The 26,428-nt window shown below is 41.3% G+C and overlaps 1 protein-coding gene across 5 annotated transcripts in view; it reads right to left on the bottom strand.

Moving 5' to 3' along the window:
- Positions 1–20,389, bottom strand: part of aplp2 (amyloid beta (A4) precursor-like protein 2) — a 54,424-nt gene extending 34,035 nt beyond the window's left edge. For 2 of the 5 annotated variants that reach the window (XM_067595306.1, XM_067595308.1), the window contains exon 1: positions 20,088–20,389. In XM_067595306.1, coding sequence (XP_067451407.1) covers positions 20,088–20,159 — 72 coding nt within the window. In that variant the 5' untranslated portion in view covers positions 20,160–20,389. The remainder of the gene's footprint in view (positions 1–20,087) is intronic. The other 3 variants (XM_067595304.1, XM_067595307.1, XM_067595305.1) reach the window with 2 other exon arrangements.
- Positions 20,390–26,428: the final 6,039 nt, after the last annotated feature.

Below are 26,428 nucleotides of genomic sequence, written 5' to 3'. Positions count from 1 at the left end.
GCCAGGCTTCATGGAGGTATTTATTGTTTCTCACGTTAAAGAATTTAGAGAGCACCTTAACTCAAGCTGCATTGACTGCAATGTCAGCTGTGACATGAAAATGCTGTTGCTGGAAAGAGATTTGTTGTTTCCCACCACTAGTAACTATGCTGCTATCTTCCAACATCGAATTTGGTTCACTCTGTGACGACTGTAGCACAGAAATGAATCACTAAACCAGACAAAGATCAGTCATGTCAAGAGTGATTCGACAGACTGAAGAGCGTTCAAGCTCGGGTCACGTTTTGCTTGTTCAGATAATGAGCTTAATGTGAGTAAGACAACCTGGTTACGATGTTTACAAGAGCTGACAGTGTTAGAAGTGAGTAAATATCACAGCACACTGATGTAATGTGTACTTTCAGAGACAATTTACACACAAGAAAAGTTTACAATAAGGAAGGCATCATAAAAGCAGATATGATTCCAAAAAAGGTTGTGGCTCGCTTTTACATGCATGGAACCATTAACTCAAGGGTAAAAAGGTTTAGGGCCACAACTAATAATAATTTAATCTGTTGATTATTCTTTGGAAATGTTCAGAAAATGTGAAAAATGCCCATCAAAACTTCCCAAAGTCTATGATGATGTCTTCAAATCTGTTGTGTTGACTGAGCAACAGTCCAAAACTCAAAGATGCTTTTGAACAGTTAACTAAAGACAAAACAAGATTTCCAACTTCATCTTTTTTTTTTTTTAAATGATGAAGTAGTACTTCTGGAGACAAATCAGTGGAGTTCCCCTTTAACAATATATATCAATCTATCAGTACACACACACACATGCACACTGAGGCAGTGTGACATTCGTAGCAGCAGTGACGGGAAGGCTGAGGCCTGAGCAACTGACAGCAGCGTTACATCTCACCAACGACAGATTACAGATGAGAGGAAGGAGGACATTCAGTGACAGAGGGACAGTGACATTTTCCTACTGACCAAACACCTCCACCACCTCCCACCCTCAAAAGGGCAGACAGTAAAAACAGAATAATAAAAGGAAAAAAAAAAGTGTCATGTTCTTAGTCTCTGAATCAAAAGGGCAACCCCTCACTGCAATGCAAATAAGCTCCTCTGTCTGAGTGAAATGGCCTTTTGTCTTCACCATTTGAAGTGTCCCTAGACTACACTGGAATTGCCCTATGAGTCACCGCTCCGAGCCCACAGCGGGAAACGCTCTCACAGTTTGGAGAAAAGTCAAGTCCAGTCAATGCCACTTTCACTCGAAAGAGAATGACTAAAAGCTGTAAAATTTACAGTTTTAACATCAGCCTTCTGTTGAATTCTTCTTCCTCTTTGCGGAGAAAGATGACTCACTTTACATTTCCTCTTTGAAAACATTATGGACTCGAGTACAAATTCTAGGGGAATGTGCATATGTGTTTGAGAGTGTAATGAAAAATAAATTCCTAAACATATAATTTTACTTTGATCTCCTTTAATATTCAGTTAATAATACCTTTACTCACAAAATTTGCAAAGAAACCATGAGATGATTTATGTTCTTGTGTTCCTCTGAGTTTGAGGTGACAGAGAGATGCTCTGCAGAAAGCGGAACATCATGTTTCTGTTCACTAGCGGTCACCTCCATGTGACTCATTAACTTCCCATCAAGATGGGACAGGACAGGAGTCTGTTCCCTCTGCCCCAAACTGTCACGGGGGAGCGAAAAAAACACTGTCCCTACACACCAAACGCCCACCATGGAAGGCAACGGCACAGCCATGACACGCCGGTACCAGCCCCAGATCAGACAGTAAGCCAATTTGTAATCCTTTCCGCTCAACCTGTGCTTGATTGAACATGCCTTTGTTAATGAGACCGTGTGGAGCTGTTCCAAAGTACGGAACGCTGGAAATACCGTTGACGCAGCCTTGTCCTATATTTCCTTTCATGTCTTAAGCCAAAAAAATTGTTCAGAAGGGAAAACAGGTTGATCGTGATGAAGGAAACTTCTACCTGTTTGACTTCTGATACAAGTGGTCTGCTGTTAGATTAGCCTGCTGCCTTTTCAGCGGCTTAATTCGAGTTTGGTCCTGTGTCCTACATGTTTTTGTTTTTTTTAACTTGAGCTACTAGTAATTACTACTACTAAATATTTTTAAAAAGAGAATATATTGGGATTATAACACCAATGTTAAAGTATGCAAAATAAAGATAAAAAATGAATACAGAAATATGATTAATTTGGTTAAATAGAAGAATAAAATAACCCAACGTTTCACAAAAGTTAAATCCCATTTGTCAATAATGTTCACTCTTTGTTTTTTGTTAAATAAATAAATAAAAGTAATTAAAAGTCCTTGTTGGCAGACTTTTGAGGAGCTGAGATAAGATGTTTTAACTATCTGCACATGGTTGTGTTTTAACTGCAAAGTTAATTGCGTACTGTTTTCTTTACTGCTGTTAATATTCGACATATTCCATCTTGAGATACAGTAAACCTGACTTACAGTTTCCGAGGCAAACTATAAGCTGCAACCTGAACTCATTGATAGTTGCCCGAACGTCGCCGTGCTCAGTGAAGGGATACGAACGGTAGTGAGACGTGTTCGTAATGAGGCTGCGGCTAGAAGATGCATAGCAGCTCGCTGGTTGCAGGGTAACAGTTGTGGTGATTGAGTGCCACAGGTCTGCCTGTATGTCAGGGGGAGATAACATGCCCTTTCTCCGGCTTACAGCAAACGGACGTGAATGACGACTTGTTCAAATGGCCCGTCACTATGGAAACCTTCTACAAAAGCATCCCAGCTATTCACACGGAGAGAGACACTGAGGCTGTAGAAGAAAGAGAGGCAGAGGGGAAGAGAGAGAGAGGGAGAGGGGAGAAGAGGGGAAGAGAGCGAGAGAGAGAGAGAGAGTGGAGGGGAAAGGCGAGGGCAGGAGAGAGAGAGAAACAGACTGAGGAAGTGAATCAGGGGAGAGCGAAGGGAGGAGGAGGAAGAAGAAAGCAGGGAGATAGATCATCAGGAGCTCACAGCGACAGAGCAAGAGGACAGGAAGGAGAAATAAGAAAGAAAGAGGAGGGTGCATTCGAGAAAAAGGGAAACAATAATGGAGGAAGAGGGAATGAGGCCACAGTTTTGAGAGACTGGCATATGAGACAGTGTTGCGTTGAGGGAGAGGAGATAGGAGGCGTGTGAATGGCACAGAGGAGGACACAATAACAGCTGCTCTGCCCTGTTTGGTGCATTCAGCAACACTGTGTCCTTGTGTGCAAGCGCCAAAATGACCCTCAGCTCCATAGGTTTGAACATAGCTCCCCTGACTCACAGACATGGCAGACATACAGTACACAAAGCTAAGTCTGTGCATAGTCCCCCCCCCCCCCCCGAACAAAAAACTGTGCCCATTGCCATGGCAGTGTGCATCAGTGTGTTCAGCAATGTCGCTCCGCATGACGAGCAGACACTGCACCAACTGCTGCTGGTTTCTTTTAAAATATTTACCAAACAGTAAGCCACAGCTTGAGCTCGGAGAGGAATAATGATAACGGTAGTTTGCAGGATGTGTTACGGCAGGTTAGTGCCACATAAAAAATTCCAGATTAAGCAGCAGCCAAGTTCACAATGTAGTGACTGTTTATGCAACTTTAATGGGAGCAAGTCTTGAGGTGGAGGATTCTGGGAAGTATTGGTGTAATGATACAGTCAGCTGTGAGGTTTGACATACTCACAAGATATTTTCCATAATGTTATTAATGACAAACATTTTCAAATTTACCGATTTGTTGCTTTAATATTGTTTTTCCATCTTTGCTGCAAATAAAGTACCTTCTCTTCCAAATCTATATAAAACTAAACTGAAGAATAAATCATGTTGAGATGAAAATGTCCTTATTCAGACAGAATACATAAATGTGATGTTGGGTGGACCTTCTCTTCAAGGAACTAGTACACCACAAATGTGGTGAATGCTGCCATTCTGTTGAATTATTTAGCTGGAAACAGTATTTATGCCATCTGCATGAATGTCAGAGACACAACACGAACAAAGGAGAACAGACGTAGATCTGCACTAGATATTCACTTGAACATTTTCTCAGTTGTCCAGAGTCCATAACATGCAGAACTCAAACAGTCTGGTGGAAAATAAGTGAAACTGGAGTTCTTGGTAATATCCATACTGTAAGGGAATTTGACCTTTGGCTTTAAGTGGCCTGAAGACTGCAAAACCACTTCACCTGTAGAAGTGAGGCGAAAATCTAATTCATATTGTATCTGAATGCAGCCTGTTTTTACGATGAAGCTTTTTAGGCATAAAAGCAGCATCGGTCAGCAGAACTGAAATATCTCATTTTATTGGATTGACATTCATGGATTCCAGGCAATTTATCCTAATGACTTTGGCTATTCCCTGACTTTCCGTTTGGGGCCACTGTGAAGTTGACATTTGTGTTTTTTAGTGAAATGTCCTAAAAACTACTGGATTTACAGCCAGTAAATGTTCTACACACATTCATATCGCCCCCGGGATGAACTGTGAGTCAGTCATTCCGCATTTTCTGTCAAAGCCTGAAGATTCATCCCTTCAAGAGGAACCTCATGTGACCCTCTCACTGCTCAATCAGATCCTCTTTCCCAAATCTCTGTCCTCTGCTATACTATACTGCATCTTGCTCTCATAGAACAGAAGCCATCGACATCTATACTTAGCTCATACTTTCTTTCTTCTTTCCCTTGCACGTCTCTCTTACATCATTGTTATCTCAAGAATATTGTTGGGGCACTGTCGCTCTCACCCCAGCACTCCTTGCTGAAGGCTGCTTGTAATCATTATGATCTAGTAATTATCTATGTGTTCGTTTTAAGTGGCTGCGGATAAGAGTGTCAACTAAAATCCCACCATGTAAATGTTAATGTAGTGAAGTAGAGAGATACTAGGCCAAGAAAGACTCTGTTAATTAGAGCAAAGCACTTTTCTTTCCGTGGCACACTGCCTTTTCACTGGGGAGAAGGTGTGTCTGGGCTATTTATAAGCGGCTCCAGTTGGTGGGCCAGTGGGGTCTTAGTCTTCCAGGCTTGCCCTGGCCAATGGAGCTTGTACAGAGAGAGAAATAAACACTTTAAACGCATGAGAATAACGCAAAAAAATTTTGGGTCAAGTGGTGTCTTAATTAGAACCATATTTCATCTTTAGAAGTTTTGTAAATGAGAGCTCAGAGGGGATTTTAATGCAAAAAGGTAGTTTATTCCATTCTCTTTAATGAAAAATCCTGTCAGAAGACTGATTAAAAGTGGCACTAACCTGCTTGTGTCCCATTTAATTTATTTTCGGTGTCTAATTAGGGATTTAAAGTGATTCTGATGTGCAACGGTATGCTGTCACAGCAGGTTCACACGGCGAGCAACTTGGTTCTATTGTGGGTAGAACAAGAACCTGGTACGATCTATGTAGTTATTTTATGTAAATAGATTTTAACAAAGAAATACAACAATGTACTGATATAAATTATGTATTTTTCAATGCTGTGGTTGTAGTTTAGTAATAAATAATTTTGATGACTTAATTAAAAAAGGCACAATAAATCAACTGTTCTACAACCAATGTTTTGGAGTTATTTATTGCTGTGGTCTTTCATGAAATAAAACTCTTCTGTTGGCCAGGGGACGGTGTAGACAGCCATGTGCTACTGCTGTGACACATGGTGTCCTCAGTTGCCTCTTTTCACCTGCCAGAAGCTTTATCATCGGGATTCTTGTTATCCCCACGTTACACACCCACTGCACAGGCACCCTGAACAACCAGTAGGAGCTGCAAGTGCAGACAAGAAACTTCACGTGTTTCCCACCTGTGAACACAAATTTTATTTGTTGGAATACATGGAAAGGGAACTCGGAAGCTTAGCTGACTTGTTAACCATCCACACATCAGCTGAGTTTAATTGGTCTGTGAACTCTAATAAAAATAAAGAAATAGACTTGCAGGTTCTTTTTGTTTTGCTTGCACTGCAAGTGCAGTTATATTAATCAGTAACAGTTTTTGTGGGAGACTTCCTAGAAAATTGTTAGGTTCCTATGAGGTAGAGTTTAGTGTTTTCATAGAGAAGACAAACCAAAGAACCTATTAACCCATGCAAAAGTGCACCTCAGATATTTATAATGTTGGTGCAAGGGACCAAAGGGCAGCCAGTCATGGGAAAAAAAAGCCCTTTGGTACGGATAGCTAAGCCATGCTGTGACATCACAGGACAAAGGTCCTCAGTCTTCCTCATTTCAATCCCTTTCCCCTCCCTCACTTCACACAGTTTTTTTTTCCCTTTGACACATTTTCTCAGACACTCAGTGTTGTCAATACTGTGTGGTCTCGCCATCTTTCTCTCAGCTGTTATCTGCTGCACGTCAGACAGACACAGAGCTGCTGTTCAGATGCCTGCCTGTGAACACACGCTGAGTGCCTGACGGCCAACATCAGGATGCCTGCTGCATCTTGTGTTTCATTATTCTTTTATTCCGAGGGTCTGCCACTGAAGCGAGGAGAGCAGGCCAGAGCAGGAGGGGACAGAAGAGCCATTTCCCCCACGGCTCCTCTTGACACAGATTTCAGGCTGCATGCATCTCCCTGGAATAATACTCTTCCCCGTCCACCTCTCCAGCCCCCCCATCACACACAGCTTTGAGGGTCATCCACACACAGCCATCATTTGTTTTTTTTCCATCTACCTGGTTAGATTAGGGTAGAGCAGATTGGTTTCTAGCTGGCTGAGGAGCAGGAGCCAGAGAGCACAGAAGATGAAAGGAAGGAGGACGCAAGGGAGCAAATTTGTTTCAATTCTGTTTGGAGTGTACTATTTGCAGTATATGCTGCCGAACTTGGGAAGAGACACGTCAAGTGATAGCAAGGGCTTGTCTACAGCTTCCTCGTTAGTCCAATCACTGTCAAGAGATGTCAGGAAAGAGGCAAAGAAAGAATTAACGAATATGGGCTGAATCGGAGAGGCAGGGAAGAAGAGTGTGACTGCTAGCCAATAAAAAATGGACGCTGTTATCTATCACTTAACTATCTTGGTAATTATCCATCATTAAATATTTATGTGCTTCTCTCCTGTGTTGGCTTGTAAAGAACAGCAACCAGTTGTCACAACAGCTTTAAAAAGAGAATCAAAAATAGCATAAGACTATAAATTGTTGATTGCTTCTTTACTGCTGCAATTGTGACAGGAAGCTTTAATAGAATAGAAGAAGAATTGATTAAATTTGAGCCCACATCATCATCAGTGATTTTTAAAGCCACAAAAATATGACAGCAAGACAAAAATTCAGAGTGTAAGATGTGTGCTGTTGCTTGCAACAAAAGGTTGGTATACACATTTAAGTCTGTCAACAGAGAAATAACTGATAAGTGTTTGCAGCAGTGATAAAGAGATAATTACAGTGAGGGTTTAAACCAGGACTTGTTGTTTAGTTGCTAAGCTACACAGGTGCATGATTGCATAAATAAGGTGGACGACTGTAAAAACAGTTTCTTGCACGAAGAAGATAATTGCTTTTCATTTTGCGTTAATGACTGGAGGACTGTGATGATTGAGGTCCATTTTCAGGTGAATTTTTTTTTTGCAGCGGCCTCACAGCTGCATGGTGTGCTGACGACAGATTTGAGCACGCCTGCCTCTCCTGCAGTGCTCCTGTCAGTACAATCAGCCATTCTTCCTGCCTGCCCACTAAAAGCTCTCTGCATGAGCAACCCCTTCAATTCTCCATCTCACCTCCTTTTATCTCTATTCACTTTGAGGACTCTGGACAACTCTTTGTGCACCCATCCCCTCTTGCCTCAACTATCTCTATATATTTACCTCTCTACCTGCTTGTCTCTCTCTCTCTCAGTCTGTCTCTCTTTCTCAGAGCCATGTGAGCTGGCGTCCCTCTCAGCCCTCTCTATCCAGGCTTACGGTCCACGTGGCCTAGAGCGGATTACATTCTTGACATCACTGTGCCAGATGTTTACCACTAAAATAGACAGAACAACTAGACTCACCACTAAGTCAAACAATGCATTAAGCCTTAGTTGACATCCAATTTTCCATTTATGCTTGAGCAGGTTCTTGTATTTTAATAGGAAAGATTCTCTTTTGCCTAATGATCTCCTCTGTTTCCTTTGTCTCTAATGTCTCTCTCTTCACTGGGAATCAGAGCTGCTGTCTTCATTAGCTTGTTCAGGAGAGTAAATTGACTAGCTTTCTCTTGTTTTCACCTCATTGCTTCCTTTCCTCCCTTAGTTTGCATTTTTTTTTTATTCTTCCTCCTGCAGCTTCTGCTGCTGGCGTTCTCAGTGAGCCGGTATGGAGATCAAATAGCCGATAAGCCGCCCACTGTAACATACACATTAGCATGATTAAATTGGCCATTGCCTGTCCATTTATTAAAAGCCTCTCTGTGCTGGGTGGGAGGTCTATATAGCTGGTGAGTGGAGTAGGGGAGGGATGGGGGATGTGTGTGCGTGTACACGATGTGTATCGCTCTCCTGTGTGTGTCTAAGCCTGACATCACCAAGGCAGAGAAGTTAATGAGGGTTGCGGGGGTATTTCTGACACAGTGCTAGCTTTCTGCAGGGAATTTCAGGTGATGTGATGGAGTGAGAGCCTGTTGAGAAGCGATAGATGGGCGGGAAAAAGTCGGTGGTGGGCTCTACTCTGGCAGTGGCTACACAGGAGATTTAGGGCTTAGGCGATTGTTAGACGGGGCTCAGTTTGTTTTGAACTATGGGCCTGTGTTTTCCGCGGACCGCTTTATGTGGACGCTGACTCTTTCCCCACTTTGTACTGCACTCTCAGCAGTTTAAAAGAGGAGGATTAGACACAGGAGTGTGCCTCTCTCTCGTCTGCCGGAGAACACAGCCGCCTAATCTCTCGTGCTGAGAAGAGGGGATTTGGGAGAAATGACCTGTGCTCACTTCACTTTCTCTTGCCTCTCTTCCCCTCTTTCCCTCCAAGTTGAGAAAAAGCACAATGCCGCACCCTTCCTTTCGTCACTCCCACACCCGCTTTTTCATTTTCCTGCTGGATGACTCTGTGCTCATCAGCATGCAGCATCACGCGGCAGCTCCTCAGGACCAGGCAGGCTGGCAGACAGGCAGGCAGACTTGTCAATAAAGGAACCACAGTAACAGGGCACCTCAGCAAGGCCTCCAGCCCTGTCACTGACATCTCTCTCAGCTGCCTGGAGTCCCTCATTTAATGAGCACGTAATTGTTGAGCAAGCAAAAGAGAAATTGGGGAAGCAAAAGGGGAAAGCGGCGATGAGGTGAGAGGTGTAATAAAGAGATAGTAGAGGGAGAGGGAGAGGGGAGCGGGTGAGGGAAGCGCAAGGACAGACTGTTCCAGTGAACAAAGTAAGATATAAAATAACCAATTTGCCCTAAAATTTGTGGTGCAGTAGATTTGGCAGCAATAGAAGAGGGGAGGCAGAACACTCTGTCTAAATCAGAGGGACTGTAAGGGGAATGCTGCTCAGTGGGAGCTGACATTGAGAGCGGGCGGAGAAAAACAGTCTCAAGGACAACATGGAAATATCACATTCAGTCGCTACAAGGAAAGCCATGAGTTGTGGTGAGGCCATGCTGGATCAGGAGACCAGCCAGAGAACTGCAGGAGAAAGAAGATCAAGGACATGTAGCAATGTTTCCAAAAGATCTGGCAACATGACATGACAGTAGGTGACAGATGTTCTGTGTGGGAATGCTAAAAGAGAGGAAAAAGTTGTTGACCTTATTAGTATTACTATGTTACCAGAGATTTGACTTTGGTGCCATAACTCATTGTAACATCTATGGTTTCAATACTATAAAACCATAGCAAACAAGTGCAGACATCAAGCAGCGTGTTGCCATATTTCACTGGGATGTGTCTGTAGCAAATTTTGCAAAGAGGATCAGTTTCGGAGATGAAAAGATTAGTCAGAGAATAGATGGACTGAAAATGTATCAATAACAATTTTGCTAATCGTTCAAGTATGAATGTGTAAAAATTTAATATTGCAATAATTTTTCATAACTATCATGCTAAAATTTGTCATTGTGACAACACTCAATTACCACTCGGAGGTAAGTTATGGACGGCAGCTGAGTTGGACTCTGGTCCCTGCATGCAGTGTCACTCTCCCATGACCACCCAAGCTGATTTTAAATGAATCTGTGCTCTGATTGCAGAGATCCTTGCTCCCTTTTCTCCCCTGCAGACACTGAGCAATGGAGCAGAGACACAACCCACATGGCTGCATTAGCCTGTGCTGCTCCAGGCAATGCAAGGGAGGCCATCTTTACCAGGGGAAAATGATGAATGTAATGTAGATATGCTTATCTGTCATTAAGCCCTGCTCTGCCCTCCCTCTGCCTCTCTGCAGGCGGAGGGAGGAGGGATTTCAATCAGACTAGTGAAGAATATAACATAGACTTCGCAGCAGACTTCACAGCAGTAGCATACGTCTCTAAGCCTGTCTACTAAACTCTCTTTTTGTCAATTGCTTGACCTTGCTCCCCCACCCTCTGTGTGTCTCCCTGCAGTGTATGGCCCAAGTCAGACCTCTGCGGCATCCTGCAATTTCTCTGGGAAAGATCCCAAATCCAAATCAGCACAATGATGGCGTCTATGAGGCTGACAAATCCCCGCGCCCTCGCATGACTGGGCTGCAATGTCTGACTGTCAGCTTCCAGCACCTCAATAATAGCGCTGTGACGATAAATAGGCTCCTGAAACATAAGGACAGGATGTGATGAACACTGACGGGAGCAGTTATGGAGGAGGTGGAGTCCGGTGAAGACAGCTAGCTGCTCAGAACGCTCTATAATTAGCCCCAGAAGATCAAATGACTTTTAATGGGTTTGTCTGAAAACAGGAGACTATTTCAGATTTGCGCTTGGAGCTATATTCATATCTCATCAAACTAATGGAATTCTCTAGAGTGCTTGATTGGTTTTTATCTCAGATCAAAATGGCTGATAGAGGTGCACGGCTGCAGCATTCACGAGCTGCAGTTTTGTAGTGAAAAAAGTGCCAATTCAGGGCACTATTATGTATAAAGGCAATGGTTGTAAGACAAAACTTACACATAATGTCGAAATCCTAAGAAGTCCTTCAACTTGTGATCTGACAGTGCTCAGAATTCATGGTGTGATGCACAGTCACTGTTGCTATAGGAGTCATTTTCCATGAGCACTTCAGTGAGAACGGTCTTTTAATAACTTCTTGTGACAGATAATGGAAACCTCTACTGGTCATTAGTTAGAGAATTAATAAGAGAGATACTACAAGGATAATATCAGGGTCATAGCTCAACCGCTGCCTGGTCTGGGTGGTGGGAAGCCTGGTGCAGAATGCTAAATATGCTGCCTACAATTAGGCCCCCGAGCATGATGTTACATACTCTGCACACGCTGATACACACACCATGCAATGAGACACGCTTGGGAACTGTCATATGCAGACACAATTAGTTAAATAATCAATACGTTCATCAGCTCAAAATTAACTAATAATTTTGATAATTTATTAATCTGTTGAGTCATTCACCGAGTAAAAATTCCAAATGTGTTGGTTCCGACTTCTCAAATGAGAGGATTTGCAACCTGAATCATCTATTTCTTGACATTTTATGGACAACAACTACTCAGTTAAAGGGGACCTATTATGTTCATTTCCAGCTCTATATTTTTATTCTGGGACTCAACTAGAATAGCTTTGCATGACTCACAGTTAAAAAAAACCCTCCTTATTTATCTTTTACTGGCCCTTTATGCAGCCCCTCAGTTCAGCCTCTGTCTCTAACAGGTAGTTTTAGCTCCTGTCTCTTTAAGGCCCAACCCAACATTTCCTGCTTTACTGCTTCATATTAAAAGCTTTTAAGTTACCAAATAACAGGAGGCTTTTATTGTGAAGAATTTACAGGAAATAAAATGTAGCAGAGCTTTGTTAGCAGTGCTAAAAACAGATCAACACAAAAAGATATGGAGAAATTCAGAGCTATTTGTTCAACAGCTCAGTTAGAAATAATTGCAAGGAGAAATAGTACAAGCAGAAACAGCCACAGTGATGATGTTTGATGAAGAGCTGCAGACAACCAGCACACCTCCAACAGGTAAACAACTTATTTTACTTTGCCATGCTGCGTAATGGAAAAACACTCACAGCGTGCCAGCTCGACTCGAGTCATGGCTCGGCGTGACTACCCCCAAAACAGTGGAAAAACACCATAATGTTAGCAGAGTTGTGTGTGCAGCAGTTGACCATATAAAGAAATCTGTCACGAGCTGATGTCGGCTCAAACTGAAACTAGAAAAAATGTTAGAAACCGAGCATTCAGAGCAGTCTGAAGCCGGTGCTTTTTGCTCACAGGGATACTGTATGTTTGCCTCATTATTTGACACTTTGGCCACATTTAATATGAAATATGAAAATAAAGAAAAGCATAATAGCTCCCCTTTAATAAACAGATTAATCAACAATGAAAATAATCATTAGTTGTAGCTCTACAACTGTTTGTTTTACTTCCGGACTCGAAAGTCGGTGCAGGGGAGACAAAGGGAAGTATAGACTGATGGGAGGATATGGAGCTGCTGCACATGCTCTCAGTGAAATTTCACGTCCTGTGTTTTCCCAGGGTTTCCTGCTAGCAACATCAATTTTCCCCACTTTCTTTTTTAGACTCAGGAAATTATGAACTACAGCCGGGCTCTAACTCTCATTTACGTTTCGCCTTTTCCTTAAATTATACACACAAACACTCAAACCTCCCTCTCTTTATTTCCTCTGTGAGGGCAGGGAGGAGATCTGCAGGATTTAGCTCTTTATCACGCACGAACACCTCTCATTGAATTGATTATAGGGCACGAAGGTAAGAGTTTAAAGACAAGTTGGGAGAAAAACTCAAGAGAGGTAAAAATGCTATTCTGTCTCACAAGTCCAAAGTAGAACACTCCCTAGCCTCTCCCTTTTCATCATCCCTCCTTTGTAAGTGAAATCTCCCTCTTATTCTGTCTGTGTCCCGTGTGGACCAATCTACTAGGGCTGATGTTTGTCCTTGGCCACCTTCTCCTCGAGAAAGTGCTGTATCAGACAGCCTGCTAACAGGGCCGTCACACAGCTCGAGTACCAGCGGCAGCAGCAGCAGAAGCACAGGCCTCTCTCTCTGGGGGTATACAGTTACACTGCACTGCTTCTATCTCTTACCGTTCTGACATTTTAATTTCCCCCCCTCTCTCCTGAGGAAAAAAAAGGATAAACTTAAAAAAAAAGGAAACAGGATGGACTCCTTGCCGCCCTTGGTTCCAGTCTGGATGATACCATTTCCATAACAGGCAGGGGGGAAAGAGAGGACAGATACAAAGGAAGCTCAGGAAGCAGGGAGACGGACAGGGAGGGAACTGGAACTAACATGCTCTGTTTTCCCTGGCAGCAGATAGAGTATTTGTGCAGCATTGCTCAGCAGCAAGGCAGCCTGCCAGTCATCCAGCCAGCTTATCAAGGCAACAGCACAGCCCCCCCCCCCTCCTCCACCCCCACACCCTTGCCCCCCACTTTCTCCCTCAGTTATAAAACCATGGCCACTCAGTGCTTTTACCTGGGCATGCACATAACTCAAAGAAGAACTTGATAAAACAGGAATTTCCATGGCTTTCAAATCACCACAAAACAAAACAACAACAAAGAAAGGCACTGTGGCTGTGACCGTTCTCAATCCCATCCTAAAAGGATGCCAAACGTGATGCCAAGACACAAAAAAAACATCAAAAACTTGCCTCCCAGCGTGCCACATGCATATCCAGAGAAAAAGGACAGACACACAAATATACACACAAAGACATACAGACAGACATACCCACACACTCTGGCTCACACAGAAAAGAGACAAAGACACTTATCAACAAATCGCTATGAAATGACACATCAATTATAACTAATGTTTGGAAAACTGGGTCTGATTGACACGATTCAGTTGACTATGGGTTCAAACACAAGTAAAAAAAAAGAACAAAAAACAGCCTTTGAGTAATTTATTCTCTTACATTTTCTGGTGCAGTTGAACATACAAACAGTGGGAAATAATGCCTGGCACACAGTTAAACTAGCTCTTTGATTCTTAGCTGCCTGCCTCCATTTTATTCCAGTTTGTGCAGGCAGATAAAAAGGCATACAAATCAGTGCGCGGGCCTCGCTCGAGCCAGCGGATGACTCACTGATCTCACAAAAATGAGAGGTACACACCTGAATAAGACGAGGAGGGGACAGCAGGCACAGACTTCCTCACGTATGGACAGACAGGGACCGAGGAAGAGACAGACGGGGCCATAGGCGGAGGTACAAATGCACTATAACTCATAGATAGCCCACCAAATATTTTATTAATGGGAAGAAAAACCCAAGCAGCAAGAGTGACTCACAGAGCCACAGGGACACACACAAACAAGCTGGGCAGAGGGGTGACAGGGTTTAACCCACCTACGATGACTGCCTACTCATTCTCAAACAGAAAATACATTAAAAAATAAAAGTCTGAAATGGCAGAACTTCTTTCAAAGGGATTAAAGGGGATGTTTTTGTCTACCGAACTTGCCATAGTGTATAGTCACTCTCAGCACTATTACAGGAAGAGAGCCGCTCATAGCACAATACAGCAAGCCGTTTGCACTTCAGGCTATGCATTCCTGAGCACTCTGGCATATAAACTGACAAAAGGAATTCTCATGCAGCCGTTCTTAGCCCGGCTATTGTTGAAACCACTCAGACTCAGGTGTAGTGGCGTTCACCTTGGCTGTGTATACACAAGAAGGATTGTCAGGACTGTGCAGATTGGCCTACATATGGCAGAAGGCTTGGTGCAACTTAAGTGATGTGCAGTCATGAGTGTGTCTATTTGAACCCACTCACTCCGCGCCAAGTCCCCACCGCCCAGGATCTCTCACCGAGAAAAACTGACTAAATATGTGATGAGCTGAGCTGTAAGAGGATTCGGGTGCAAACACACACACACACACACACACATTTCGAAGGCATACACAGACACACAAACACACATTTCGAGTTGCGAAAAAGGGAGGCAACTCTGCTCACTTGGGATAATTAGAGCGCACGCAGAGCCTAGGAGACAAAGCCTGGCATCGTGAGAACAAGGCTCGCCTGATGAGGCTTCTCTATTTAAATCCCCGGGATGAGCTGAGAGTGTGTCTGTCGATGGAATCGCTCCAGGAGACATGCACAGGCTTGGAGGAAGAAACAGCCAAGGCGGTGAAAGGAAGATGGAGAGACAGACGGAGATAAAAAAAAAAAAAAACTGTAGATCAACCAAGTGGCAGGAAGGTATCTTTGAGGAAATGACAGGATGGAGAATAAGGGCTTAGATTCAACTAGATATCCCTTCCTACTGTTAGTAATAGGCCTGTTCACACCTGGCATTAAAATGCATCTTGGGTGATCCGACCACAAGGGGACAGCTCTAAGCACAGGTGTGAATCCACCCAAGATGCATTGAATACACATTGAGATCCGATCACTTAGACCACATTGGGAGGTGGTCTGGTCCGCATATGACTGCTTTCTTTTAGCAGTGTGTACGCAAATGTGTCCTGGGCCACACTGAAGGACCGCCTACTCAATTGACGTCTTCTACGTGAGCAGATACGTACTCATTCGCGCACCGACAACGTCATATTAAAGTGTGAGACAACAACAGGCAAAATGGATTCTCGTGGACGGAGTACACATGAAACATATTTCCATTTGGGCTGAAGAGTTTTGATTTTGCCCGCACACCAAGGTCTTTCCAAATTTCTCTTTCAAACTTCTTTTAATTTCCGGCAGACTAGGCACGGGAAGTGTATTGCTGCCTCCAACCAGTTAAAAACATCAATGCATTTGGTCTTTGCAAACAGAAATGATGTTTATTTGCATACAGAGCAGGGAAGTGAGATCCGATCACAAGTGGTCACATATTCTAATGCTAGGTGTGACCAGGGCCGTAGAGCACAAATCAGACTTTTATTGTTGAGCCACTGATAATACACACGGGTGACTCACTGTTTTTCTGTGTAACTTTAAAAGGTAGTTTGCCTCCGCAGGGCGTAGAAATAAGGGTTTGACTGAGTGAGTGGGAGAGTGAGCGTATGAGCGGAGAGAGAAGGGTAGGGCTCTGGGATTAGTACCTTTCCCTTTGCAGATCTATAAGCACCCTGTGTTTCTTGTCACTAAGAGGATTCACAGGGATACGGGGCTGTCCCAAGAATTGAAAGCAAAGGTTTTACGCGCTAATCTACAAATTCAAGGGCGAGTGAGGCGGATTCTCGGCTGATGGAGCACATGCCACCACCTGCAACTTGATTGACACGGCAGAACGTGGAGGTCAAAGAGGAAATCTTTACAGCTCAGAAGAGAGAGAAGAAACCGCTCACCCAAGGCTTTAACAGTGTTCTGCCACCCACAACGATGTATTGAGAGATCATTATCAAATGCAAGTGATACTGATTGTTGTTTTGGGGGTTTTTCAGGCGTGAAACATTGCCAACAGTCTGCCTCTGCCCTCATCTCTCTTCTGTATCTTGATCATCTCTGTATGGTAACGACACCCTGGGCTGTCCCGGCTATTCAGGGGCTCACAAAAGGCCCTCATAGGGAATCATTCAGCCCTGTTAACGGACGGCTCCATAGCACCCGCCCTGACAATCACAGCCAACTGGGAGCATTCATTCACATGCAATTGTTCACTATCAGCTCATACCCAGAGCAAACACACATAGAAGCACACAGGAGCACTCTTTAATATCAACGCTCACTTACAAGCACACACAGTCAGGCACGCACACAGACTTCAGATGATAAGAGGAAAAAAATGCTGCTGCAAGAGGACTGCAACCAAAGAGCAATAAGCAGAGCACCACAGTCTTTTTTTTTTTTCTTCTGGTTATGCTGAACAGAATTTTTTCTTACTTCTCCCTGAGCACAAATATCGAGCATTTCCGCGCTTCTGTGGATCGGATCTGCTTTGTCCACTCCTCGAAGACCACTCTGACTAGCACATGTTTGCAAACAGACCAGCATGAGTTAACACTGCATTTTTCTTCCACGCTAGCCAAATTCCTGCCTTGAATTAAGACATGTGTTGAGATACTTAGTGGAAGGATCGACACCAACATTTTTTTTTTTCATTTTATGACATGCACAAAAATTTGATGTTGTGTTGCATAACATGCCGTCATTTTCACATTGTGTTTTATGGCTGTGATAATCTCTGCTTGCTTAAGTCAACTGAGAATAAAATGTACCCGATGCATTAACTGTTCCAGATATTCCGTATTCCACTAATCCAGTTGGAGAAACATCAGCAAATGCCTCAGTGTGATGCAATTCTCTGGGTAAACCTGCTATGTGGTTCTAGCCTGCGCCCTATTTCTAAATTGGCTCCACAGAAGATACAGCTGCTCACTCTGGATTGTCCACAAGCGAGTGAAACTGAAATCAAATCTTGCATGTTGGGTTTTTTTTTTTTTTTTGGATGCAAAAAAGGTTTTAAATTATGAGTAAAGGTTTTAAATGATAAGCCAAGATACAGGGAGTAAAGAGCAAGAAAAGCAGCGGGGCAAAACTCCTTTTGAAGCAGCAGCAGACTGTAAAGCTTTGACACAGAGATGCTCAGATGAGAGGGAGAGGTGGTGGGGGGGGACAGCTGAAGAAACAAAAGCTCACGATCTGGCTCTCTCGCAGGTATCTGACAAAACCAAACCGTTTACACAGCTGAAGTATCTGGCTAATCCCAAAACACTTAAAAAAGGAAGGAACTGCAAAACAAGAGGGCCGCTCCGCTCCGATGACAATCATAATACGCAAAGAGAGAGGACGAACAATGGAAGGTGAGAGGCAGACGAGAGGGAATAATAAAAAAAAAAAACGTCTCTGACCACCGAGGCCTGGACGGTGAGTTTGTGTCTCGCAGGAGCTCTCACCACCTCGTAAATTCAAGCTCAAGGTCCAGGGGAGCGTGTGCAGCCAGCATGTCAGCACAGCAATATCTGTGTGTCCACAAGCTCATCAGCAAGGCCCGGTCTACATACACCAGCAGCCTCACTGACAAACAACTCAACAGCAGCCAGTTGTGGTTTTTTTTTGGTGTCTCAGTACTGACACGGTTCAAACAAGTAAGAATTACACAGATTTCATTACTGGCCTGGATGAGAAAAAGGCACTTTAATGTTTAACTTGATGCTTGAATAACGTAGGAATCTGTAATCATTTGCTTTAGTAGCTAAAAATGTAACCTGGTGTTTTTTTTTTTAATGTTGTGTTAGATTTATACAGTCATCTCTTTGGGGTTTCGGTTTGTTCTTCCCTTTCTGGGACTCTAAAGCTGTGTATTCTCAGATGTTTTGTTTATTATCACTTAGTTGCTTAGTCATTGGTTTCCCGCAGGCAGTATTTGGAGGCAAGCATCGCAGGTGCAAAAACTGACACTAATAAACCAAATTCTATGCATGTGATGTTCTACCGCAAATAAAAACGCCATATCAAACAAAGAAAAAAAAAGCACTTTCCTTTAGGACGGGCCCTGATTAAACCACAGGAATCCTCAGCATGAGCCCCTCAGTCGAGCAGCCACCATAAATTTCTCAATTTAATCTGGGTGACTGATCAGGAAAATGCATCGATTTCATCCATTAATCATCTCAAGAGAGTCTGTACGGTATTGATCAGTCCGTCTGTGTGGTTAGGAAGGCTGACTGAGGAGGCAATCATTGCAGAGGGGACAGGTTCTTTGTGGAGCTACGTGCGGCGGCATAGATTCAGTTGGGGGACATAATAACCATTATTTCTCTCCACACAATGCCAGCCAATACTGCCTCAAAATGGCTGAGGTTCTGTCGCAAATGCGGGAGAGTGAAACATTCCCTGATAACCACTTTGCACGGCAGCATAACGGTGCCAGGAGGAGACGTCTTGTTAAAACGGGTTTGTCATGCTTGCTTCAACAGTGAGCAGGAAGACTTGTGTTTACAACCTCTGAGGGGTTGGTGGGTGGTTGGGCTGTTTGCTCTTAAAATGGGTGCATTGTTATCCGATGACACACGCATATGTCTGACACTGCAGACATCATAGTCTGTGGACAATAACTGGTGAGGCAGCAGGAAAAATGGGACATCAGGTAGGTATGAAACGTGTGCATGTGTGAGTGGGTGTGTTTGTACAGGAGGACCTACATCTAGGCCATTTGGATCTAACAAATGGCCTTCGGTGCTGTATTTAAGTGGTTTGAATTGTGCTACAGACCAACCTGTCAAAATAAACCATTCAAAGACAGTGTTAATTAAGAACAGGGGCCTGCCTGCATCACCAGGTCTAGCATTAGAGGAGGCCATCCTGTTCACACAGGAAAGGTTTGAGTTTAAACACCAAGATTAAAGATTTCCTCCTTTCTTATTAGGAGACACAACACATCCAGACACACATGGTGGAGGTAACTGTTAAGTACAGCAGGCAGGATATTGTTTATGATCCATTGCAGAGGTCCTGTGTGTCCCCAAAGGCCTGACAAAGCGCCAGTTGTCTTTCATTTGATCTCTGCAGCAAACCCCTGCTATAATTCCTGTTACAGCACCTTCCCCACATTGTTCAACTGGCACCAACAAACTGCAACCAGTGCTCAAGACTGAGGTGAAGACTGACCTGCAATCAAGCTCATAAATATCTAAGTAGATCTAGATTTTTATATATCAGCCTTTATGACCACGTTTAAAGGCTGTAAAACTATAAAAGACACAAGTCGCCTGTTATTTAAATCCTTACATTATGAATCCTGAAATCAATCTGATCAATTCCGCTACTTGTGTTGGGAAATCTTGTGCGCAAAAAGTAATCAAAGCCCAATAAAAAAAAACATTTACAGTCGCATCAAGCTAGATAAAATATGTATTTGGTTGAAAGATCAGCAGAGATTGGCCATAAATGCCTCATGTGTAGAGAGGACAAAAATATGGGCCGAAATAATTTGCTTTTACATGAGAAACCAACACTGGTGTTTTGACCGAGTCAGACTAAACGTGGCACATAATAAATCACATCAAACATTTCAGACTTACCTCAATATAGCCGGCCAGCGCTGGAACCACAATGCCCAAAATAAGGACAGATATCGCTGGGACTGAACCCATCTTCTCGGGTTATGCTACTGTAAATAACTTATATCCTGTGAGCTATATTGGAAAGGTGGCGTTCCGGGAGAATAAACAGCAAACCAAAGTCCTGGGAATAATCTGATAATCTATCCCGATGAGCGAGACGAGTCCTGCTCCGCTTGTTTTGTTACCCGAGCCTAGAGAGAGAGAAAATGTTGGAGGGGACTGCGCGTCGGTCTCCTCTGGAAATGTGGACTGTGTCTGTGGCGCGGCGGCTCTGCCTCTGCTGCTGCCTCCTCCCTCCTCTGGTTCCGCTGAGCCGCGCACAGCAGAGCGCACTGCGCCACCAGGCGACCGGCTGCTCTGAACACCCGCCCTAAAGCTTATTCTAGCTTAGCTTTTAATTGTACTTAAATGTCTTTTTTTATAGTGCTTTGTGTTGCTTTTATATTCTACATTGATGCCTTTTATGTTCTATGTAAAGCACTTTGAATTACCTTGTTGCTGAAATGTTCTATACAAATAAATTTGTCTTGCCTAAAACACCATTTACACTGGGCTCTGCCTGTGTGAAGTCAAACATAACATCTATTTAATAATGATACAGTCTTTAAAATTGAGATTTTTCCATGTTATACCACTATAATTTAGGAGCAGAAATATATTGTGCTTTTTTACTTCACTACTTTTATTTTAAGACTGTAGCTTCTAGTGACAATGCAGATAGATAGATAGATAGATAGATAGATAGATAGATAGATAGATAGATAGATAGATAGATAGAAAACAAACACACCAGATATGAATACAACACAAACACAAGACAAATTATAAAATACAAAAAGGACACAAAAGATAAAACAGACACATTAAGATAAACAGGAGCATTATATCCTTAAAAATGTTCCAGGGTTAAAAAATTGTCTAACTTAAGTTTATTCCACCTATGAGGAGCATAATAGGTGAATGTTTTTCCCAGTTCTATGTTCATATAAGGGATATTCAAGGTTATTCATACTTGTGAAAAGGTACGGTATCTCATATTTTTAAGTCTTAAGAGTCATGATAAACAAAATAGTGGCTTATTTAGGATGGCTTTATAAATTAAAAAAAAAAGACAGTGTTGTTGCTTTTGAGTGGTAAGTGATGTCCACCCCTCATTCTCACAGACGATACAATGATGGGTTGTAAAACTGTCACTGGTAATAAATCTGAGAGAACTGTGATACACAGCATGAAAGGGTTTGAGGGTATAAACAGCAGTATGTATGTAAATTACAGCTGCATAGTCAAGCAGTAATAAAAAAAATGTTGCCTGTACAATCTGTAACCTACTGCTAAAAAAAAGGCACTGCTACTTTTTTCTAAAAGAGACCCAATTTAAATTTAAGCTTCTTAGTCAGGTCCTCAACATGAGTTTTAAAAGATCATTTTTCATCTAACCAGACACTCAGGTACTTATAACATGTGACTTTTTAAATTTGAGCCCCAGATATTGTACTAATAGTAAAACTTCTAAAATATGATGTATTATAACAGATTAAACTACCCAACAGTTTATAAAGGAGTTAAAAAGAGCTCAACTTTAATCACTTACATTTCAATGCTGCTTACATGTCAATACATGAGTAACAATTATCCAATAGAATAATAGATAAAAACATATTTTAAAATATCACTCTTAACCCTACTTAAAGGATAGGTTCACAGTTTTTCAAGTGTGTCTTAAAACAAGGTGTCCGTATGAACAGTGAAAGAGGTTTTCCTCACTGTAATCATTTCTCATGTTTATACTGGCTGTTAAAAGATCCCCTTCAAATATGCTTTCAATGTAAGTGATGGAGGCAAAAAATCCACAGTGTGTTTATCTTAAGCTTATATGAGGCTTCAGCAGTCTGAGTTAGTCATGTCAAGTGGATATCTGCCACATTAAGAGTCTTTTTAGCATCAAATTCCCTCTTTGTGTTTCGTCAGACAGTGTTTCCCTGTTGAGCTGCGGTGGACGTATGGTAACAAAAAGAGGAACTTTGGCACTAAAAAGACTGTAACGTTGAAAGATGTCTACTTGATTTGACTCATTTCGACAACTGAAGCTTTGTATTAGCTTCAGATGAACTTTTAAAGGAATGATAATGGTGAGAAAAATATATTTCAATGTTCATTTGGAGTCCTGACTGTTGTTTTAAGACAGACTTGGAAAATTGTGAACCCGTCCTTTAATCCTTTTACTCAACACTCTATAAAAAAAGGGCCATTTTGCATGCAAGTATATGATGATGATAATGTTTTTGTACTTTTAGTTAAGCACAGTAGTGTAGTGTAGTAGTATTCAGATTATTTATTCAAGTAAAAGTATATCAGGGTAAAAATATTCCATCACAAATAAAAGTTCTCAATTCAAAATGCGCTATCAATAAAGTTAAAGTATTGCAGAAAAATGCCCCTATGAGTGGTGTATACTAACATATTTCATTATTTGATTACAATTATTGATGCACCGATGTTATGTGAATTTACTATTGTAGTTGGCATATGTGATTTTAAACCATGTTATACACAGTTTAATCTACACAATTCATCATATTTTATATGTTGTTTTGCATGTAAATTCTTAATCAGCAGTTCGAGTAACTGCTGTTGCGTCTGAAATGCAGTGAAGTAGAGGTTTAAAGTACCTCAGATTTGTACTTATGCAGAGTACTTGAGTAAATGTACTTAATTACATTTCACTACTGGTTAAATTAATTATGAATACAGGGGTTTTATTTGTAATCTAGTACTTTTAGTTTGTGGTTTTGCTGCTTTTACCTCAGTAAAGGATCTGAATACGTCGTCCATCCTGAGCTGAATATCAGAACATTTAAACTTTAACTGTTAAAGTTATCAGGTAACACTTTTCCCCCTTATTCATTAGATCCAAATTAATGTTATTGATTCATAACTGGCTAAAAACTGTGACTCATAAAATATATATCCACATATAAAATCACCACGTTTGCTGGATGAATTTTCTTCATCATTCACAGTCTGAGGCGAAGCTCTTAGCTGCTCACTTTGTGTACCTGCAGTTCATTTCAAGGAGAGCCGTGTTTCATTTCACACATGAAATCAATATTTAGCTGAGGGAATAGAATATTACACCAGCAAAGATGACAAAGAAAAGCAGAAGAAAGAGTGCTCCACTCTAGATTAAACTATTTCTGACATCCTTTAAAGTAGCAGAGCTTCTATCTGAGGTTTATTTTGTACTATTTCTGCTGCAGAAGAGGCACAACGTGTTTGTTTTTGGGTGGTAGTGTTCAGAATGGCTTCTTTTATTTCGAAAGAAACTCATTTGATATCTGATTTTCCTTGGATTAGTCTTCTCCTCTTTCATTATATGCACAAAAATGAACATTGAGCATTTCACAAGGAGAAAGACAGGCAAATTATTCAACAAGTGATTTTTTTTTTTGATTTGCAGGCAACAAGATGGATAAAGATTTAATTTTCTTTGTTTAGTTGGATCTATGAATAAAGTAATTTCACACACACACGCCACCAGCCTGTTGTGATTTGATTATGTTGTCCCCCCACTAATTCTTTCCCCTCCTAGATTGCCTCTTGTGTTTCTCTTTGATGGCTTATTGAAAACAGGATCATGTAAATGTTATCTTTGCTTCAGGCAGGGCACTCGGAGTGGTTTTTAATTTTTGAGACATCAGCTGTTCGATGTGTTAGAACGAGTTGAATTTGAAAATGCCTCTGAAAAAAAAAAAAAAAAAACAGAGCAGAGAATTAATTTTCTGTTTTAAGTCCCCAGGTAACAAGTAGTCCAGTGAGAATAGGTCAAGCTCTATTTAAGAGGTGCTTCTCTCAACAAAGCCCTGCTAATTGATCCCATATAACCCTGATGTGAATAGTGCAGTATACTACAGAAGTACAGTAGTAGTAGCATCCACAGTATTAGAGAAATTTCCCATATAATTTACATTTTGAGAAGTTTAAGGAATAATTCACCCATAAATGTAATCATTATCAACAAAACCAAACACACAGCGAGTGATAAAAATAACACTGTATCCATCAGGTTTCTCCAAATAGCCCCATAGAACAATTCAAGTGTTTAGTATGATGCTTTACAAAAGACTATCAGATATATTTAATCATTTTATCATTTTATCAGCGTTCCTAGGACAATGTCAGGAAAATATAGGAAGTTTTTAATGTGGACCATTGATGTGGATCATTCCTCCTGTTCATACTGGCTATTAAAAGTTCCCCTTTAAATGTGCTTTCAATGTAAGTGATGGGGGTCAAAAGTCATTTTGTGCAAAAATGCATTTAAAGGTTTTCCTCTTGGACAGTGTTTGAAGTATAGTAACAAAAAAAAGGGACTTTGGCACTAGAAGGACTGTAACGTTGAAAGATTTCTACTTGATTTGACTCATTTGGACGCTGAAGCTTCATATTAATTTCAGATAAATTTTTAAATACATTTTTGCACAGAAGGAGGACTGTGGATTTTGTCCCCCATCACTTACATTGTAAGTACATTATGAAGGGATCTTCTAATGGTCAGTATGAACAGGAGGAATGATTACAGCAAGAAAAACATATTTCAATGTTCATTTGGGGTCCTGACTGTTGTTTTAAAGGACCAGTGTGTAAGATTTAGTGGCATGTAATGGTGAAGTTAGATATCCCCCGTCTCTTCCAAGCGTGTAGGAGAACCTATAGTGGTCATGAAGCTTGTGAGAAACACGAAAGGCCCTCTCTGTTCTGGGCTACTGTAGAAACATGGCAGTGCAATGTGGCGTGCTACGTGGAAGAGGACCTGCTACCTCTGTAGATATAAAGGCCTCATTCTAAGGTAACAAAAACACAACAATTCTTATTTTCAGGTGATTTTACACTAATTAAAACATACTTATGAATATTATTTTCCATTTCTGCCAAGTCTGTGCTGGTAGATGCCACTAAATTCTACACACTGCACCTTTAAAAAGATACAAACAAACAAAACATTTGTTGGAAGGCTTTAATGCCCACTATGAATAATACCCTGATTGACATATATTAGTAATATTGATAATAATCAATTACTGTATCATCATTGTAGAATGCAGAGTTGTAGTCTCTGCTATGTCCACAAAATTATATTAGACGATTAGTTCGCTTTTGATTGCTCGAATTTGGTTACTATAATTTGAAAGTTTTAACCGGAAGTGTTAGTATGATATCATGTCTGCATTGACGAGACTTGACGAATTTAATGCTGCAGTTCTGCTCTGTGACCACTGGAGGGCAGTAAAAACTGGTGGCTGTAAATACACTCAGGTCAATCATAATCTCCATTTTTATATGGAAAAAAAAAACCTTTTTGTACCTTTTTTGTCATCAGATTTGTGCATTTAAATCTCACGGGATTTTTTATGACCATTTCTGTTGCTTCCTTTCTGATTACTTAAATTGTCACGTCTAATTACTTCAATACGAATGTAAGGTATTGAATTTCTTCGTTGTGACCACTAAACAGTAAACCATAAACTGTAAAAATGCTAATGTCTAATAATAACAATAATAATAATAATAATAATAATAATAATAATAATAATGCATTTACTGCACTTTTCATTTGCTGTGAATCTCAAAGTGCTACACCGTTAAAAAAAATATCATAAGAAAATAACAAGATTTAAGATGAAAAGGCCTTCAGGAATAAAAAGGTTTTTAATAATAATAAACACTCATGCTCTAAATTCACTAAAGTTCACTGTCACCTGTGAACAGATGGAAGAATGAACTCCATTAATGTAAAATTCCTTCAGTGTCTCAGAAACGCCCCAATCTTCTTTCTTTATATACTGGACTTGTTTAAAACTGATTAAATAAGACCTCCACCTCCCATTAATTCACACGAATTTCATATTTCTTACGTTACTTACTTATTAAAGAAGGTTTATGAATCAAGTAGTTCACAGAACGGACTCCAATTATGATTTTCTCCCCATGACTGCACTGCCCTCTAGTGGCGACAGTAGGCTACTGCAACACGTTCAATTCGTCAAGGTGGCGTCAATGCAGACCTGCAGGTGCTACCTCTTCCGGTGAATTTTTTTTTTTCAAAATTAACCGGAAGTGTCAATTGTTAAAGTGAAAACTCGTGATTCTGGATCTATTTTTCAAACAGAAAATTTGATTTAAAATTATTAAAAAATGTACTACTCTTATAAATAACGCTGGGCTAAGATAGCAATGCCACTTAAAAGTAGACAAAAGAAACTCAGTAACTCAACTTAATTCGATTGGATAACTTCAGTGTT

This window comes from Thunnus thynnus, chromosome 7 (assembly GCF_963924715.1).
Source record: "Thunnus thynnus chromosome 7, fThuThy2.1, whole genome shotgun sequence".
NCBI lineage: Eukaryota > Metazoa > Chordata > Actinopteri > Scombriformes > Scombridae > Thunnus > Thunnus thynnus.
This window is presented reverse-complemented; position numbering and strand designations above follow the sequence as displayed.